This window comes from Cebus imitator, unplaced genomic scaffold (genome assembly GCF_001604975.1).
Source record: "Cebus imitator isolate Cc_AM_T3 unplaced genomic scaffold, Cebus_imitator-1.0 Scaffold52, whole genome shotgun sequence".
NCBI classification, from domain to species: domain Eukaryota; kingdom Metazoa; phylum Chordata; class Mammalia; order Primates; family Cebidae; genus Cebus; species Cebus imitator.
Genome location: NW_016107367.1, coordinates 8,602,652 through 8,618,988, shown reverse-complemented (window position 1 = coordinate 8,618,988; position 16,337 = coordinate 8,602,652). Strand labels below are relative to the sequence as shown.

The 16,337-nt window shown below is 50.0% G+C and overlaps 1 protein-coding gene across 1 annotated transcript; it reads right to left on the bottom strand.

Moving 5' to 3' along the window:
* Nucleotides 1-251: 251 nt before the first annotated feature.
* Nucleotides 252-2,254, bottom strand: GSC (goosecoid homeobox). The gene is made up of 3 exons (XM_017528195.2): nt 1,688-2,254; nt 999-1,258; nt 252-690 (listed from the first exon to the last, which is right to left on the bottom strand). Exons 1-3 carry the CDS (start codon nt 2,040-2,042, stop codon nt 532-534), a joined length of 774 nt encoding a protein of 257 aa, XP_017383684.1. The 5' UTR covers nt 2,043-2,254; the 3' UTR covers nt 252-531.
* Nucleotides 2,255-16,337: the final 14,083 nt, after the last annotated feature.

The following is a 16,337-nucleotide window of genomic DNA, read 5'->3' as shown; positions in this document are numbered from 1 at the left end:
CCCTTCTCAACAGCAGTGGTACCTCCTCTCCCCCGGCCCAAGGATGCGATTCTCCAACCCTACCTAGACATAAGGTTTCCTTTTAAACCAGGACACCAGTGCTGTGACTGTTACCCAGAGTTTCGTTTCTTGTTTGTTTTGGTAGATCAGAGCTGCTCAATTTTTCCTCGGAGGTTGTGGACTACACAGATTCTTTTCTTGGCTCCAGATTGGTGGTGGGTGGGGAAGGGGTGTACGAAATACAGAATGTGGCCCGTCTACATTGCCATCACTTTATTGTACTGTCACCCTTAATTTAACTATAAATACTACGGTGGGATGAGGCGCAGGCAGCCTGGGGCTGCTGGGCTGTGGGTCCTGGCGCGCCCCGACCCCAGGCGCCGACCCTCCCGGCTCTGTACACTATTTACAGCTCCTCGTTCCTTTCTCGACCCCCTCCCGCAAGGCAGCGCGTGTGCAATAAAGTAGCATCGTCTGTCTGTGCAAGTCCTTCGAGTTAGGCAAGTAACACGGGCAAGTGTCCCGCGGCCGTCAGCTGTCCGAGTCCAGATCGCTTTTACCTTCCTCTTCCCTCTTCTCCGGCGATGCCTTCGAGGACGACGTCTTGTTCCACTTCTCCGCGTTCTCCGACTCCTCGGATGAGGACCGCTTCTGCCGCCTCCATTTGGCCCGGCGGTTCTTAAACCAGACCTGTTGCGCAACGGAGGACAAAACAGTTCAGGTCAAAAGAGAGCTTCCCCCAGTCCCGGGGTACCTCGGGAGCCCGGTGGGGCGGCAGGACACCCCGCGCAGGCCAACAAAAGGAGGGGAGCCGCTAGCTCCCGCTTCCGCGTTTTCATTCAACTTCCTGGGCCTAAAGCGCCCTCCAGCAGCCTGCGGGCCGCCATCGGGACGTTTTTAAAGTGCGGGGAGAGCCAAGTACGGCTGGGCAAACCCGTCTGGGGCCCCACCTCGCGGGGAATGACCGCTAGGCACCCGCGGCAAGGCTCGGTGCCTACCTCCACTTTCTCCTCGCGGAGGTGCACTTTCCGGGCCAGCTGCTCGCGAGTGCCCACGTCCGGGTACTTGGTCTCCTGGAAGAGGTTCTCGAGCGCTTCGAGCTGCTCGTCCGTGAAGATGGTGCGGTGCCGCCGCTTCCGCCGGCAGTGCAGCTGGTTGAGAAGCTGCAACTCGGTGCGCGACAGCGTGCCCACGTTCATGTAGGGCAGCATCTGGTGCGGTACCGGGGACACGAGCACCGAGCCGGGGCCCTCATAGCCTGCGACAGAGTGGGGCGACTGTCAGCCACCCGCCCTCGCCACCGCCCTCCCGCCAGCCGGCGACCCTCTTCCACTTAGAAGTCGTCTGCAAGGGGGTGCTGGGAATTGGGGGTGCGCAGGAATCAGGGGTGCAGGGAAAAGAAGGGAGCATGTGAGAGCGCCTACTCGCACACCCCCCAAAGCCAGTTAGATTATATAAAAAAAAAAAACCAAACAACACCCTGTCTCCCAGTGCAGGCACTGAATTACAGTTTTCTCGAACTCTGGATAAAAGTTTTCAGCAAGTTTGCAAACTCCGGCGCCCGATCCGCAAAAACGGAGCGGGGACTTGCAAGAGGAGCAACGTTTGAGGAAGGTGAATTAACCAACTGGCGCTAGGGACTAAGGACCACAGTGGGCGGCAGAGGCCGGAGCGAGCGCGACCCTACCTGGGGGCGTCGGGACGCAGGAGCACTGCTGGGCGCCCAGCGGCGGCACGGCCCCACAGCAGGCCGGGCCCACGGGCGCCGCCTGCACGTGCAGCTGCCCGTAGAAGTAGTTGTTGTAGCCGAGGCGGGAGCCGCCTACCGCGGCCTGGAGGCCCGCGCCGCCGGGGGCCACCGGGCGCGGGTAGAAGGCGCCATAGTCCGAGGAGGCGCCGCCGCTGGCGCCGTAGAGCGAGTCCCCGTGCAGGGCCGGGAAGACGACGGGAGCCGCCGCGCTGGGCGCCACCGGCAGCACCGAGTCCTTGCAGCGCGGCCGGGCGGCCAGGATGTTGTCGATGCTGAACATGCTGGCTGGCATCCCCGAGCCCCGCGCCGGGACCGGGGGACGGCGGGAATGCGCCGAGGACAGAGCCTAAAAGTGGGGGGGGGTCCACTCTCCTCCAGCTGCCGACCAAATCGAAAGAGAGCGCCGGCGAGCGCGCAACCCAGCGCCCCTCCCCGCCCCCCGCGTCCGCTCTCCCTCCTCCCGCCCTCCCCTAGCCACAGCGTTCGCTGAACTCAACCAGCGGGTAGGACGGAGCTCAGACCAGCTGAACCTCTTGTTGGTTTTATACTGAGTCGACGTCATCCTGGATTTAGTTCCTGGTAATATGCAGATGACAAACAGCCGCTCTTTTCCTTTGGGTGGGGGAAGGGGGTTGGGGGAGGGGAGAAGTGCCAAGGGGAGGGGGTTACAAGGCCTAAAAAGAGATTGTGGATTGCGAATTAATGAAATTAACGTAATCTTTTCCATTCCGCAGCCGGGCCGCGGACTAGCCTAGCTGGGCGGGCGGCCTAATTGCCTTGGTTAATCTCATTAATTCCATTGTGCCTGGGCAGTTAACAACTCCCTCTGCCCGACCTCTCCACCCCCACCCTTTTTTTCTCAGATTGGGTCCTATTATTGGGTGCGATTTCCTCTGCCTGTAGCTCAGATTCATTGTGGACGATTTTACTCTGGGGCTACTTTCTTCCCTCTTTCGAAATGGGTTTTGTTTTAGAAAATGTGAGGGGCTGCGTCCCCTCTCAAGCAGGACTGAAAATTCCATCACTCCTCCGCGCCCCCACGTACTCACCGCCTAATTTCACCTCTTTTTTAAATCGTGAGTTTCTCTCCCGAATGGAACTCGTTAAGCCCCACAAAAACTTTTGTTTTTGCAAAAGCCACATTTTGTAAAGGCAAAAACGACGAAAGGAGAGGTGCAGCGTGCTTCTTAAAAAGAAAAAAAATTTTTTTTTCTTTTGCCGCCACTCTGGGTCTGAAAACTACCATAGCAGTCCCTAGGTCCTACACAGCGAAGACCAAATTCCGTCGCTCTTTCAAATTCGCCACCAAGAGTTGCAGTCTGAAGCGGTGCTTCCAGCTGCTCCCAGCGTGGGTATCGGTAGGTTTTGGGCTTTTAAAAAATTATTTTTGGAAATACGGTGTCTTCTCTCCCAAACCATTTTTTTAGCTTTCAATCCAGATGGGGTCTTTGGGACTTCTCTATCTTCTTCCCCAATAATTGGGCCGCATTTTTCCATACGACGTGCTGGCTCCCGGATAGAGACAGACCCCCTACTCGCGGCCTTGCCCTTCCGCCTGGCAGCCCCAGAGTGGACTGCCTGGGCCCCAGTGGCGTGGACGATGGCCGGCTCTGATCGCGGCAGGCGGCCGCGGTGATTTGCGAGATTCTCGGCACCGCACTGCGCGCCGGCCGGAGCCACGGGAGGCGCAGCCAGCCCACCACTCACTGCAAGCAGGCGGCCAAGCGCCCTTCAGAAGGTAGGCGAAGGTACGCGCGGCACAAAAGCAGTCCCCCAGATCCTGCTGACTGCGGTACAAGACCGCAGTTTGCAACTCAGGCCACTCCCGGGGAAGGGGCAGGACCAGACCCAGGCGATACCGCCGAGAGCCGGAGATGGAGATGGGGTTCGGGGAGAGACCTCGGGTTTCCTGAAGGAAGGCCACCTTTAACTCACACCTATTTTTCGCGATTTCTCTCTGGCCAATTAACCACAGGACCCCGCAAAGTTGTCTGAAGTCGCCGCAGTTAAGGCTAAGTAAGTGGGCTGCCCACTCCTTGGCAGAAAGGCCACTTGTCAATTGCTGTTCAGGTTTCAAAGAGCCACTGCGTGGAGGTTTAGTACTGGCGGAGGGCACTGCTCTGGCTGCGCGCAGAAGCGGCCCGCTAGAGCCAGGCGGCGCTTCTCCTCCTAGGCCTCCCGGCGTGGACCTCTGTGTCCTCACGCTCACCGGCCTGTGGCCTGAGAGTTGCTCCTTCCAGTGCTGCGCAAGCTAGAGGTGGCTGGAGATGGGGATTAGGACAAGACGGAGATGGGTCTCAATTTAGAGAAACGAATAGATTTTTTTTTTTTTTTTAACAAAAACAAGGGGGGGAGTGTAACCCTCCCCTTAGAGAGGTGAGGTCTAGGGTAAGAAGTGAGGCACCTTCCATCTCCCACTGACTAAGATGAAGGCTTTTTTGTTGTTCGGTTCTCAGAGACTTAAGTCACTATGCTCCAGGACACAGACACTCCCCCACCAATCTTTCGCAGATTTACATCTACAGGGCAGTTGTTGGAAAACAACTAGAGGCTCCAACCTCAGCAGTGACTTTCCCTGCGTTTGTGTTGGAGGCTGGGCGTGCGCTGAGGTGTGCATGAGAGTGGATCTTTTAAGACCTTTGTCTGAGCCGGGCAGAGGCACAAGTGCCACTGGACGCTTGGGGCAGATTCCTGGTCCTGTTCTTGCAAAGATGCCCAAATCAGGATAGTGTCAATATTTCAACCGCAGACCTAGAAAAAAAAAAGTGTCTCCACGTTTTTAAAAGTAATTAGACAACTACCTCCACACACGCCTTCGGTCTCTCTCCTTCCACCTGGCACATTGTTCTCTTCAATAACCAGGTTTAGCAAACTCCTATACTGCACCTGTGCTTCCCTGCTGCCCTTCGCTGTACCATCAGAGCCCTGTACAGGATCTGAGCGTCAGAGTTCTAGACCTAACCTTGCCACCTTGCAAATTATCCCTTCTCTGGAGGCCTCAAGATTTTAGTTGATCAAACCAACATGAACATTCATTGGGTCCCTTTGCAACCCTTTTTAAATGAGACTTGGTAATTGTCATCCGTTCACCAAGGACGTTGGGGATGAACTTGGGGGCATTTTCTTGTTCATTTTTCACTGAGACAAAGGAGTGTGCTGACCCCACCCCCGCCCCCAGACAAGGACAAGATTCCTATATCAGCTGGGTCTAAAATAAGGAAAAGCCAGTGCTCCCACAGAGGGGACTTCCCGGGAAGGGTGTCACAGGAACCCCAAGGCCACATAGCTTCAGACATTCTGTCGGGGCTCTCGGGGGGCTCACCTACTGCGTGGCGGGACCTCCCTCACCGTGTTGCCCCTTCAATCTGCAGCCGCTCCGCAGGGAGGCAGGCCCAGGGAAAGGCAGTCTGGGGTCGGTGCTCGCGCTGTGCCCTGGCCTGCGGAAACCCACAAGTGTCCTCAACGTGCAAAACAAACCATCACGGCCCCGTGTCGTCGTCGTCGCCTGGCGCAATTGGAATAACAAATGCGATGCAGGCAAATTGTCCGCCTTGTGTTGCTAAGCGATTGTTTGTCGGCCCCGCACGCACGGCTCAGCATGGGAGGACAGCTAGTGTCCAGAGGTAGCCGGCGAGAGCGCTTAGGTCGGAGATGCAATAAACATGCCGCTGATTTTCCCTATTATTACCCAAACACGATTTCACACAAAGCAATCACCACGCAGAAGTCTATGAAAATGTGTTTGTGGAGGAGTCACTCGCCCCGGTAATAGCCCTCATTTTTAAGATATTCAAGAATAGATCAGCGGATTCCACATGCATAAGATCTATTTGCCGTTCGGCATCTGTCACCGAGCTTTTGCGCTGCGGTCATCACTAAATTGATTCATAGAGTGTAGATTAAATTGCTTCTCTGATTTAAAACAGTGTCCAAGTTTGGAGTATGCGTGTGGGTATCTTCTCCCGCCCCAAGATATTGTTTGTTTCATGGAGAAAACTGTCACCCCACATCCTTACACCCTACCGCATATAACTGTAAAAAATAATGCATCTGTGGCCCCAACTTCTTACGATTCGTTTCAGGAACTTCTTAAGTCTCTCCGTCTCCTGCCCGGTTACAGAGTTCACAATCGGATGTGTTTAAGTAGGATTTTTCGTGTCATGTGCAAAAAGCCCCTGTGTCCTTTTCGAAGGTATGGGGCCCTCCTTGGAGGGCGCATTAGCAGGGTCGGAGGAATTTGCAGTAATGCGCTGAGTCCTCTGCAGCCCGCGTGCTGCGCGGAGACCCGAGCCGTCCTCACTGCGCGGAATGGTAGTGTTGTTTGTATTTGGACTTTTAAAAAATCTAGTCTCAAAGCTAAGTGTTCAAACCCGGCTCCACGGCCCTGCTGCTTTCCGGAGGAGTCTCCGGTAGCCCCAGGGGATTTTCCGTGTGAGGCTGGGTGGGTGGAGTAGAGCCAGAGGCGTGAATGCCTCCGGGCTAAGGGGCAGCGTGCGCTAGGGTTGGGTCTCCTGCCTTCGGAGTGGCGGGGAGTAAGAGACGCTTTCTAGCTGATTTTTGCTAGAAGTTTTGCAACGCTCCAAATAAAAGCACCCGAGCCCCTAAGGAAGAAATAATCAAAGTGTTAGGGAAGCTCAACATAACCTTGGAAGAGAAGAAGGGGCTGTCGAAAAGTGACGTGTTCCCAAGGCCTTAGAAAAAAATATATTGCTTGGGCTTTCCGGGGTTGCAGAAATCCGATTTCAGCCGGGCTATTTACCAAAGTTTGTTTCAAAGTGACTGCACCGTTGCTTTTGCAAATCACAGAATGCAAATGACGATAATTTGTTCTCAGAAGAACTTTCTCTTGAAATGATTAGCAAAGTCAGTCATTTGAAAATTAGAACGAAGCCCTTCGCTAACCGATATCTGCTTCTAAAGTTTTCATTCATGTAAACCTCATTAATGAAGATCTTTTATTTAAACGTCAAGGGGATTTGAAATTTCGAGTAAATTATGAAGCTTGTATGTCTAGCCAAGTCATGGGTCAAATGCATTTGTGAAAAACTGCTAAAGAGCATATGGTTTTGAATTTTTCTACAATGACTAGTGTTTAAATAAATTGCTTGTACTGCTTAACTTCATGTGTAATTTTGACAGAAATTGGCCTATAGCCTTTTGATATGTAAACATTTCAGCCTTTTATGCGGTATAAAAAAGACACTTGCTTTTTAGGATCAGGCCAGGCAGTCACCCTGTAATTCAGAAAGCTGGTACCTACCATTACATTCTTGCTAGATTTCAACTTTCAAGTGGCAGCCTCAGGGGGAGAAAAAAGCGAAGAAAGAAAGAGGATATTTCAAAAGCAATGTCCATTTGGGATTAAAAGCTACAAATGAGGTGAGAACGTGCCACTTACTATCTGAAAGAAATGGATAAACCATAGTTATTAAAGAACATTTCTGTCAGTTTTCTTTAAGCCAGCCCGTCTGAGGGGACACTTAAGCGGGGCTGGGGACTGACTAGCATGCCATTAAATGCTTGTCTCAGGGCCGAGCTAATCAGTCCAACACACAAATAGGTGTTAAAAATCTAGGTATCATTTCAGAATGTTACCAGGGAAATCGCTCGCTCTGTGTCACAGAACCCATTAAGATGCAAAAATCATCCAGGGCACAGAATGGCTGGACGCAAATGGCTCATCTGAGCCTTGCGGAGGGTCTTTCTCGGTGGGAACTGCAAAGTCCGTGCGGGGCACAGTTAAGAGCCCTCTCTGGGCTGCCAGGGTTTGTGAAACACATACATATCTGCATAAACCCATTTGTTGCTAATATATCTGTCTCCCAGAAATAAGCCATTGAATGTGGATTGGACTGTGTGTCACCAACAGAGATTCAAAGCTCCCCTAGGGTTGCCCTCCCAAGTGCGAGACCCTGGCCACATGTCTAGTGCTGTGGTGGGGCAGGCACTGCTCCTTCCCATCTGCTCTCGTAGCCTTGCCATATTTATCCTCCATGTCAGTTTTGTCATACACAGACTTTGCGAGAGACACCGCCTCTTTTGTGAAGTTTTGAAGGAACTGGGGAGAAAGAATGCTCACTTGACAAGGGAGACCAGTTCCTTTGTAAACAGTTGAGCCGACTGAGCAAATTGAGATCCTCTTCATAAAAGAGATCCTTCTGGGATAAAATCTAATTAAGAAAAAAGATGTGCTGAGAAAGACAGAAGGAGGTGTTTTGTTTACATTTCTTATGCATTCCAGCTTATCATATTGGTCAGCAAACTGGGAAGGAAATGGACACATTTCATGACGTAAAAAAGGCAGGAGGCTTTTTTTTTCTAAGCTTCTACACTGCGGTCTAGCCTTTCAGTACATTTTGAAATGAATAAAGGCACACGTTTTTCCCGTTAGCTGATTTTAAAGTTCCTGAACAAACAGTTGATTTGCTAATAAAATAGTTCCGTAGCTTCACCTGTTGAACTACGAGAAATGTAGCCCCCAAAAGTGCTTGTGATTAAAATTAGCTAGGCAAGGTATATTTGGGGGGGAAGGGGGTAAAAGAAGGGCACTTAATATGTAAGAGATAACTTGGGAGACTGAGGTTTGTTTGGGGTTTTTTGTTTGTTTTGTATTTTTTAAGGAAGAAACATCATAAAAGGAAACTGAAAATTCTGGGAATGCTCACTGTGCCTGGGTGACAGTGTAAAGGTGGCATCCGGGGACTGTGTGTAATGAGGAGCTTTGTCAGTGTGTTCACCTTTTTCAACAAGATTGTGTAAAACGGCCATTTGCTGGTACATCATTTCCAGATCTGGAAGTGAACTTTAGGTCAGGCAGCATTATTAATACTCTTTTTTTTATTTTTGACATGAAGTTTCACTCTTGTTGCCCAGGATGGAGTGCAATGGCGTGATCTCAGCCCACTGCAACCTTCACCTCCTGGGTTCAAGCAATTCTCCTCCCTCAGCCTCCCTCGTAGGTGGGATTACGGGCATGCACCACCAAGCCCAGCTAATTTTGTATTTTTAGTAGAGACAGAGTTTTGCCATGTTGGGCAGGCTGGTCTCGAACTCTTGATCTCAGGCGATCCACCTGCCTTGGCCTCCCAAAGTGCTGGGATTACAGGTGTGAGCCATCACACCCAGCCTTACTGATACTCTTTAAGCATTGAAATGAAGAAACTAACAATAGATGTGTCTTGTCCTTCAAAGTAGTGGTTTTGAAGTGTTCTGACCTCCTAGAAGGGTACTTCCTTGGGCCCATTAATTTCTGTCTGCTTTTTAAAGAAGCAGCCCTACTTCTCTGCCCATTGCTTTCATGCAGAAACCGGAAGCGGGAGGAGTTTGGCAGAAAAAGAGAAAAATGGGGGGAGGGGCGGGAAAGGCCACTTTCAGAGGTCACAGGTCATGTCACCTGCTCAGTCCCACCCTCCATAGGATCTGACACTATGACTCAATGACAGCACAGCCTGACCAGCAGCCTAGGAGACAGAGCCCCTACCAGCCTGTTTGGATAACCAGGCCAGTTCTTCCCTGCTTATTCCTGATGGGAACGAGGAGGAAAATTCTCAGAAACAACCTCAACTTTCAATTTGTTTGATTTGTGTTGAGGCTTTTGTTGTGTTTTCTTAGCCAGGGAATCAAGAATGTTTTAATAAACCCTCTTCCACACACACTCATAAACACACACGGAGACACCACTGCCCTCAACCCCTTTCTCCTTCGTTTTACACAATTGGTCATTTCTGGTTCAGTCAATACCAGCTCCCTCCTCACCTCCTTTCGGGAGTTTGTGGGGTTTTTATTTTATTTTTTCTTGTTTGGGGTCTATAACCACAGCCAGGGACAGAAACTGAATGATTTCTGATCCACGCTGTGGATTTGGTTTCACTCAGCAGTAAAACTTTTTCTGCAGACCAGAAGTTCTTGGGTTTAAAATCACAAGGGTCCAGCTCCCATGTCATTGGGTTGTTTGTAATTTATACATTAGGAGAGAAAGTAGTCTGTTCATAGTAATGATAGCTTGGGGAATTCAGTATGTGAGCCAAACAGAGGACAATTGAACTAAAAAAGAACCTCTCTTGTCTGTGTGATACCTCACAGGTTTTTTTGTTTTTTTAAAAAAAGCAGGTCCCTGAAGAACATTTTACTCCCTTCTCTTGGGGTTTGTAGATATAGGTATTTCCAGCTCTGCCTGGTAGGTCAACACGGTATTTGCAAGCGAAGTGGTGATGTCAAGACATGTTCATGCCCAACTAAAGACAATACTTTCTCTGAAACTCGAGAATCCTGGAGTTCTTTGTATCTTAAAGTGTCTCTAGTTGACTCTGAGATAGGAACATCAGTTTTTGATAATGTTATTCACATTCAGATTTAAGTCATGGCCATTCTCTCTTTTTTTTTTTTCCCCAAAACCCTCAGAAGAAAGTAGCTTTCCAAGTTAAACTAGGCTCGGGTGATCAAGTGAATGTTTGACTTGAAATAATGTTTAAAATAACTTGTTCACCATTCAAGTCTTTTCATAAGGGGGAGCAGGGGCAGAGTGAGTTCTTTTCAAAGCTCTCTCCTTGGCAGAGGTATTCTGGCACTTCCGATGAAAGGTGGGTATGAATATGTGTGGCGAATGCATACCACTCCATATTTCAGGGAAATTCCTCACTGAATATTTTTTGCCTACAGAGCTGGAGTCACTGTGAAATCTTGCTTCCTGGATCTGTTGGTGCTGACCTGGTCTCCCAACCTAGTAATAAATTGCTTTTTTATGCTGGGCACAGTGGCTCATGCCTGTAATCCCAGCACTTTGGCAGGCTGAGGCGGGTGGATCACCTGAGGTCAGGAGTTCGAGACCAGCCTGACCAACATGGTGAAACCCCATCTCTACTAAAAATACAAAAATTAGCTGGATGTGGTGGCAGGTGCCTGTAGTCCCAGCTACTGGGGAGGCTGAGGCAGGAGAATTGCTTGAACCCAGGAGGTGGAGGTTGCAGTGAGCCTAGATCATGCCATTGCACTCCAGACTGGGTGACAAGAGAGAAACTCTGTCTCAGAACAAAACAAAAATTGCCCTTCTGTAGGTTCGTGTTCTAAATGAAATCAAATGTCTGCATGCTAAAGCGTAAAGCAGAAGGAACTAGCGTGGGTGCGCTGCGCCAGTCCACTTGTTCTAGAAAATGGAGCAAATGAACTTGGCATAAAAGCGTGAAGGACTAGGCCAGAAGCGAGGGAGAAGGAAAGGACTGTCCCCACCTGCTCTGTGATGGTCACTACACTCCTAGGAGGTGGGCTCTGTTGCTGTCGCCTGTTACAGGTGAGGACATCAAGGCCAGGTAGGGATTGTTACCTGCCCAGGTCTCTCAGCTGAGGTCTGGATGTGAACTCAGGTCTGTTAATCTTCAAAAGCCACCTATTACATCATACCATACCAATTCTCGTAAAATAAGTGAAATGTCTCAAGCTCTGGAAAGCAAGACCTTTTGTTCCCTAGTACCAAATGACCTTTTCTGCCCTTCGTCCCACCACCTTCCTTGAGACACTAGGCATGTGGGGAGCTTCTGCTCTGTCCTGCTGAGTCTCTGTGCCTTGGCTGGCTCCGTCCTCTCCAGCTCCATTACCTTTCTCTGCTGGCGCTGGATGTCCAGACATGGCTTCCCCATTCAGCCATGTGAACATGGCCTCTCCCACTCTGACGACTTGGAGGTCATTGTTGGGACCTTTCTGTGCTCCAGAACAAGTCTGCCTGGAGTCAGAGGTGTCTGACCTGGGACCACACAAGGATGCCCAAATCAGCACCTGACTTAGCTCTGTGTCTCCCACCAGCTGACCGCAGGCCTTGGCCCAGTTAGTGTGCTAAGTAACTCTTTGTTTAAGGGAAGGATACATTGTCACCTTGCTTTCTTTCCTCCCACCCCCATCTCTGCTTCAACAGCTCCCAAGTTCCAGGCGAGAGACCATTAGCAGGAGAGTGTTAATTAAACACAGTGGGTACTCTCCTGAAATAGATAAAGGAGGAGCTGGGGAGAAGGACTCTCCATCCGTCAGCCCAGGCAGCCTCCCCAGAAGCTGGCTGGAATCTGTGGGCAGCCAATGTGAGCACAGGAGTGGGTCAGCCTGCAGGGAACACCTGTGTCTCTTCAACTGCACCTGTGTACATAGGCAGGCCGACTGTCACCTTTGAACCTGAGCACTGACGCATCCCGATGGCCTGTCCCATAGTCCTCTGGGTGGGTCTTGAGGGAGGAAAGCTTGAGGACGGAGTCACCATTGGAGCCATCATTGGAGTCTCCCTTTTCTCATCTGTGAAATGGGAGAGTAATCAGTAAACAAACTGCACGTTCTCTCTTGGCTCAGACACGTGCCACTTGTCAGCATTTAATTCGAGTGTCCCGTTTCCCAGGAGATGAAGCTTGAGGGGCAGAAAGTGTCAGTCACTTGAACCAAGGCCCTGGACGCAGCTGACCTCTCACCATGCGTTTCTTTTCGCCTTGACTAGTTGAAAAAGTCTTTTTTTTGGATGGAGTTTCACTCTTGTCACCCAGGCTGGAGTGCTGTGGTGCAATCTCAGCTCACTGCAACCTCCACCTCCTGGGTTCAAGCGATCTCCAGCCTCAGTCTCCCAAGTAGCTGGGATTACAAGCGGGTGTCACCATACCTGGCTAATTTTGTATTTTTGGTAGAGATGGGGTTTCCCATGTTGGCCAGGCTGGTCTCAAACTCCTGATCTGAGGTGATCCTCCCGCCTCGGCCTCCCAAAGTGCTGGGATCACAGGTGTGAGCCACTGCACCCAGCTGAAAAAGCCTGAAGCAGTGACATATATTGTTAGCGGTCGCTCCTCCACCTTTTGGGCCTGTTTTGAGATCATGGTCACCATCCCTGCCCCTCCATGGGGACAAAGCCAGTCAAAGAAAGGTCATTGCTTGGCTCTGCCAGAAGAATGATCCCAGCGGTAGAGCTGGCAGCCCATCTAGTGAGAGCATCATGTCCAGCGCTGGCAGAGCTCAGCCACCTCTGATTCCAGAGCTTCCAATGCCCAGGCGGCTGCTCAGGAGAGGAACTTGTGCTGTTTCCCTGTGGGTGGTGTGCTGGCTAAAACCCAGGCTTTGTTGCTAGACCGACTGCTTTGGAGGGGTCTGAGCTAAAGACAGCCTCTGAGCCTCAGGCTTCTCCTCTGTAAAATGGGAGGCATGACTCCTTCTCAAGGCAGTGAGAGCTCCCTGAGCTGGGCATGAAGGGTGCATAGTAAGCAGTCCTCAAAGGCCTACAGCAGTTGTTACAGGTGTGAAGTCCTTAGCATGTTAAATGATTTTTTTTCTCTCTATTAAGGCCCCCAGTTCTCCCACACAACCAGGAGAAGGAAGTTATTCATCAAGGGACTGCAAAGCCTGGCTATCTGGGGCAGCTTGGAGATAGACGCCAGGGCCTGCTATCAGCATCACAAAGCCTCAAATCCCACCCTGGGGAATTTCCAAAGAAAATGTTGCTTCACTTTGGGATCACAATTCTCCAGGACTTCATTTGCTTCTCAGATTAGAGTAATAGGAGCTGGCCGGGGCTCAGTCTTACTGATGGAAAAACCAAGGGCCAGAGACGCCCAGTGACGTGCTTCAGATGCCAGAGCTGGACCAGGCATGGGGGTTTACACATATAATCCCAGCACTTTGGGAGTCTGAAGGGGATGCGTCACTTGAGGCCAGGAGTTTGAGACCAGCCTGGCCAACATGGCGAGACCCTGTCTCTTGTTTTTTTTTTTTTTTTTTGAGATGGGGTTTTGCTCTTGTTGGCTGGGCTTGAGTGCAGTGGTGCGATCTCGGCTCACTGCAACCTCTGCCCCCCAGGTTCAAGCAATTCTCCTGCCTCAACCTTCCCAAGTAGCTGGGATTACAGGCATGCGTCACCATGCCTGGCTAGTTTTGTATTTTTAGTAGAGATGGGGTTTCTTCATGTTGGTCAGGGTGGTCTCGAACTTCCGACTTCAGGTGAATTGCCAGCCTCAGCCTCCTGTGAGCCTCCTACCTCATGCTTGCTGGAATTACAGGCATGAGCCACCATGCCCAGCCTCCTGTCTCTATTAAAAATACAAAAATTAGTTGGACATGGTGATGTGTGCCTTAATCCCAGCTATTTGGGAGGCTGAGGCACAAGGATCGCTTGATCCCTGGAGGTGGAGGTTGGGGTGAGCTGAGATTGCGCCATTGCACTCCAGCCTGAGAATCAGAGTGAGACCCTATCTCAAAAACAAAAACAAGAACAAAAACAGATGTCAGAGCTGGAAGTCTTGTCACTTCTATTCCTTGATAGACCTCTGGGTAGCCGTGGGGCACATGACCCTAGAAACCCTTCAATGCAGCCTGATCTGCTCCCTCAAAAAGCAAGCCACTCCAACTCTGCTTTAGTAAGAACCAATGTAGCTTTCACTGTGGAGAGTCTAGAAGCTGAGGGTCTCTGTGCTGGGAGGGTGGGGTCCTCCCAAGGCAGAGGTCAGTCCTTAACCCCTTAACCTATCTTTCTTCCCAGAAAGCCTGGGGTAAAGGGGCAGATATCAGATGGGACTTCAATTACAACTCCACACCCTCCCTCCCACCAACTGATGACCCATTTGGGTGTGGTATATATTATTCATAGATTCATCCATTAAGGGTTAGAGACTTAACACTGCCTAAGTAAATCTGCGCTGGAAAGGCTCCTACTCTTAACATATGTAATATCTGTGGGAGGACATTCATGCAACATGGTTTGAAATTTTGAAACAAAATTGAAGCTAGGCTAGGTGGTATGAGTCTCTGGTCCCAACTACTTGGGAGGCTGAGGTGGGCGGATCGTTTGAGCCTAGAGGTCGGAGGCTGCAGTGAGCTATTAGTGATCGTGCCACCGCACTCTAGCCTGGGCAACAGAATGCGAATCCATCTCATACATACATGCATGTTTTTTAAATGTGAAAACAACCTAAATGTTCACCATGAGGTGAACCCACTAGGGTACTAATTAAATAAGCCAGGGACACTCTTGTAATGAATAAGCATACAGCCATTGACGACAATAAGGCAATATTTTTTTTTTCTTTTTTCCTGGTTGAGTTCTTTTCTGAAAGTCCGTCTTATATGAAATGATGTACAAAGATCTCCAAGGCATATGGCTGAATGACAAAGAGAAGTTACAGGACTCGAGTATAGTGTGATTACGTGTTTGCATGTGTGTCTGTGTGTGGGGGTGAGTGTGTTTGTGTGTTTATATATACTCACATATATGTGACATACAAGTTTATAGATATAAATTTGAAAGGCAATTAGAACAATGTCTGGTACATAGTAAGTGTTGTATCATGTTTGAGAAATAAATATAAAAGCAAGAGGAAAATGTCTGAAAGAATATATATAGAATTGGCCAGGAATGGTGTCTCATGCCTGTAATCCCAGCTCTTTGGGAGGCCGAGGTGAGTGAATCACCTGAAGTCAAGAGTTCGAGATTAGCCTGGCCAACTTGGTGAAACTCTATCTCTACTAAAAATACAAAAATTAGCTGGGCGTGGTAGTGTGGCACACCTATAATCCCAGCTACTAAGGAGGCTGATGCAGGAGAATTCCTTTAACCCAGGAGGCAGAGGTTGCAGTTAGCTGAGATTGTGCCACTGCACTCCAGCCTGACGACAGAGCAAGACTCCATCTCAAAAGAAAAAAAAAAAAAAGAATATATATTGAATTAACAGCAGTGGTCACCTCTGGGATGGGTGGGTCACCTCTGGGTTGGGGGGCCAGGGCTGGGAGCTGGGATTGGGGATGATAATTACAGGGACTTGAGCCTTGTCGCTATTGTTTTATCTTTGCACAAAATCACCACATTCATATTTTACTTGTGCAATTGAAATTAGATATGCATCTAAACCTAAAAATATCTCCAAAATAAGAAACCCCTTTTCTTCTCTACACTGGTGGTGTTAGAGGGAAATAGCATTAGGGCCAAACAAATAACTTGGGATAAGGGGCCCATGGGCCCGGTCCTCATTCCCTCAGCTAACACCTCATTACGTGCAAACATTTTCCTTGGAAATGAGTCCCACTTGCTAATGACTTGCTCCCCTGGGTTCCTGGGCAGCAGCTGGGGTGTGGGGAAGAGGGGAAGGTCCTGAGTGAACAAATAGATTTAGGCTGGGTCGGGGGGAGGAGAAGGGGGTGCTCACACCTGTCATCTCAGCACTTTGGAGGCTGAGGCTGGAGGATCGCTTGTGCCCTGGAGTTCAAAACCAGCCTAGGCAACAAAGCGAGACCATGTCTCTACAAATAGTAATAATAAAATTAGCTGGGCATGGCAGTGCATGCCTGTGGTCCTGGCTACTCAGGAGCCTGAGATAGAAAGAGCGCTTGAACCTGGAGGCTGAGGCTGCAGTGAACCATGATTGCACCACTGCACTCTCAGCCTGGGCAGCAGATCAAGACTACAACTCAAAAATAACAACACACACACACAAGACCAAATTATAGATTTAAAGTCTTTTTTGTTTGAGACAGAGTCTTACTCTGTCCCCCGGGCTGGAGTGCAGTGGAGTGATCTTGGCTTTCTGCAGCCTCTGCTTCCAGGTTCAAGCAATTATCCTGCTTCAGCTTCCTATAGTAGCTG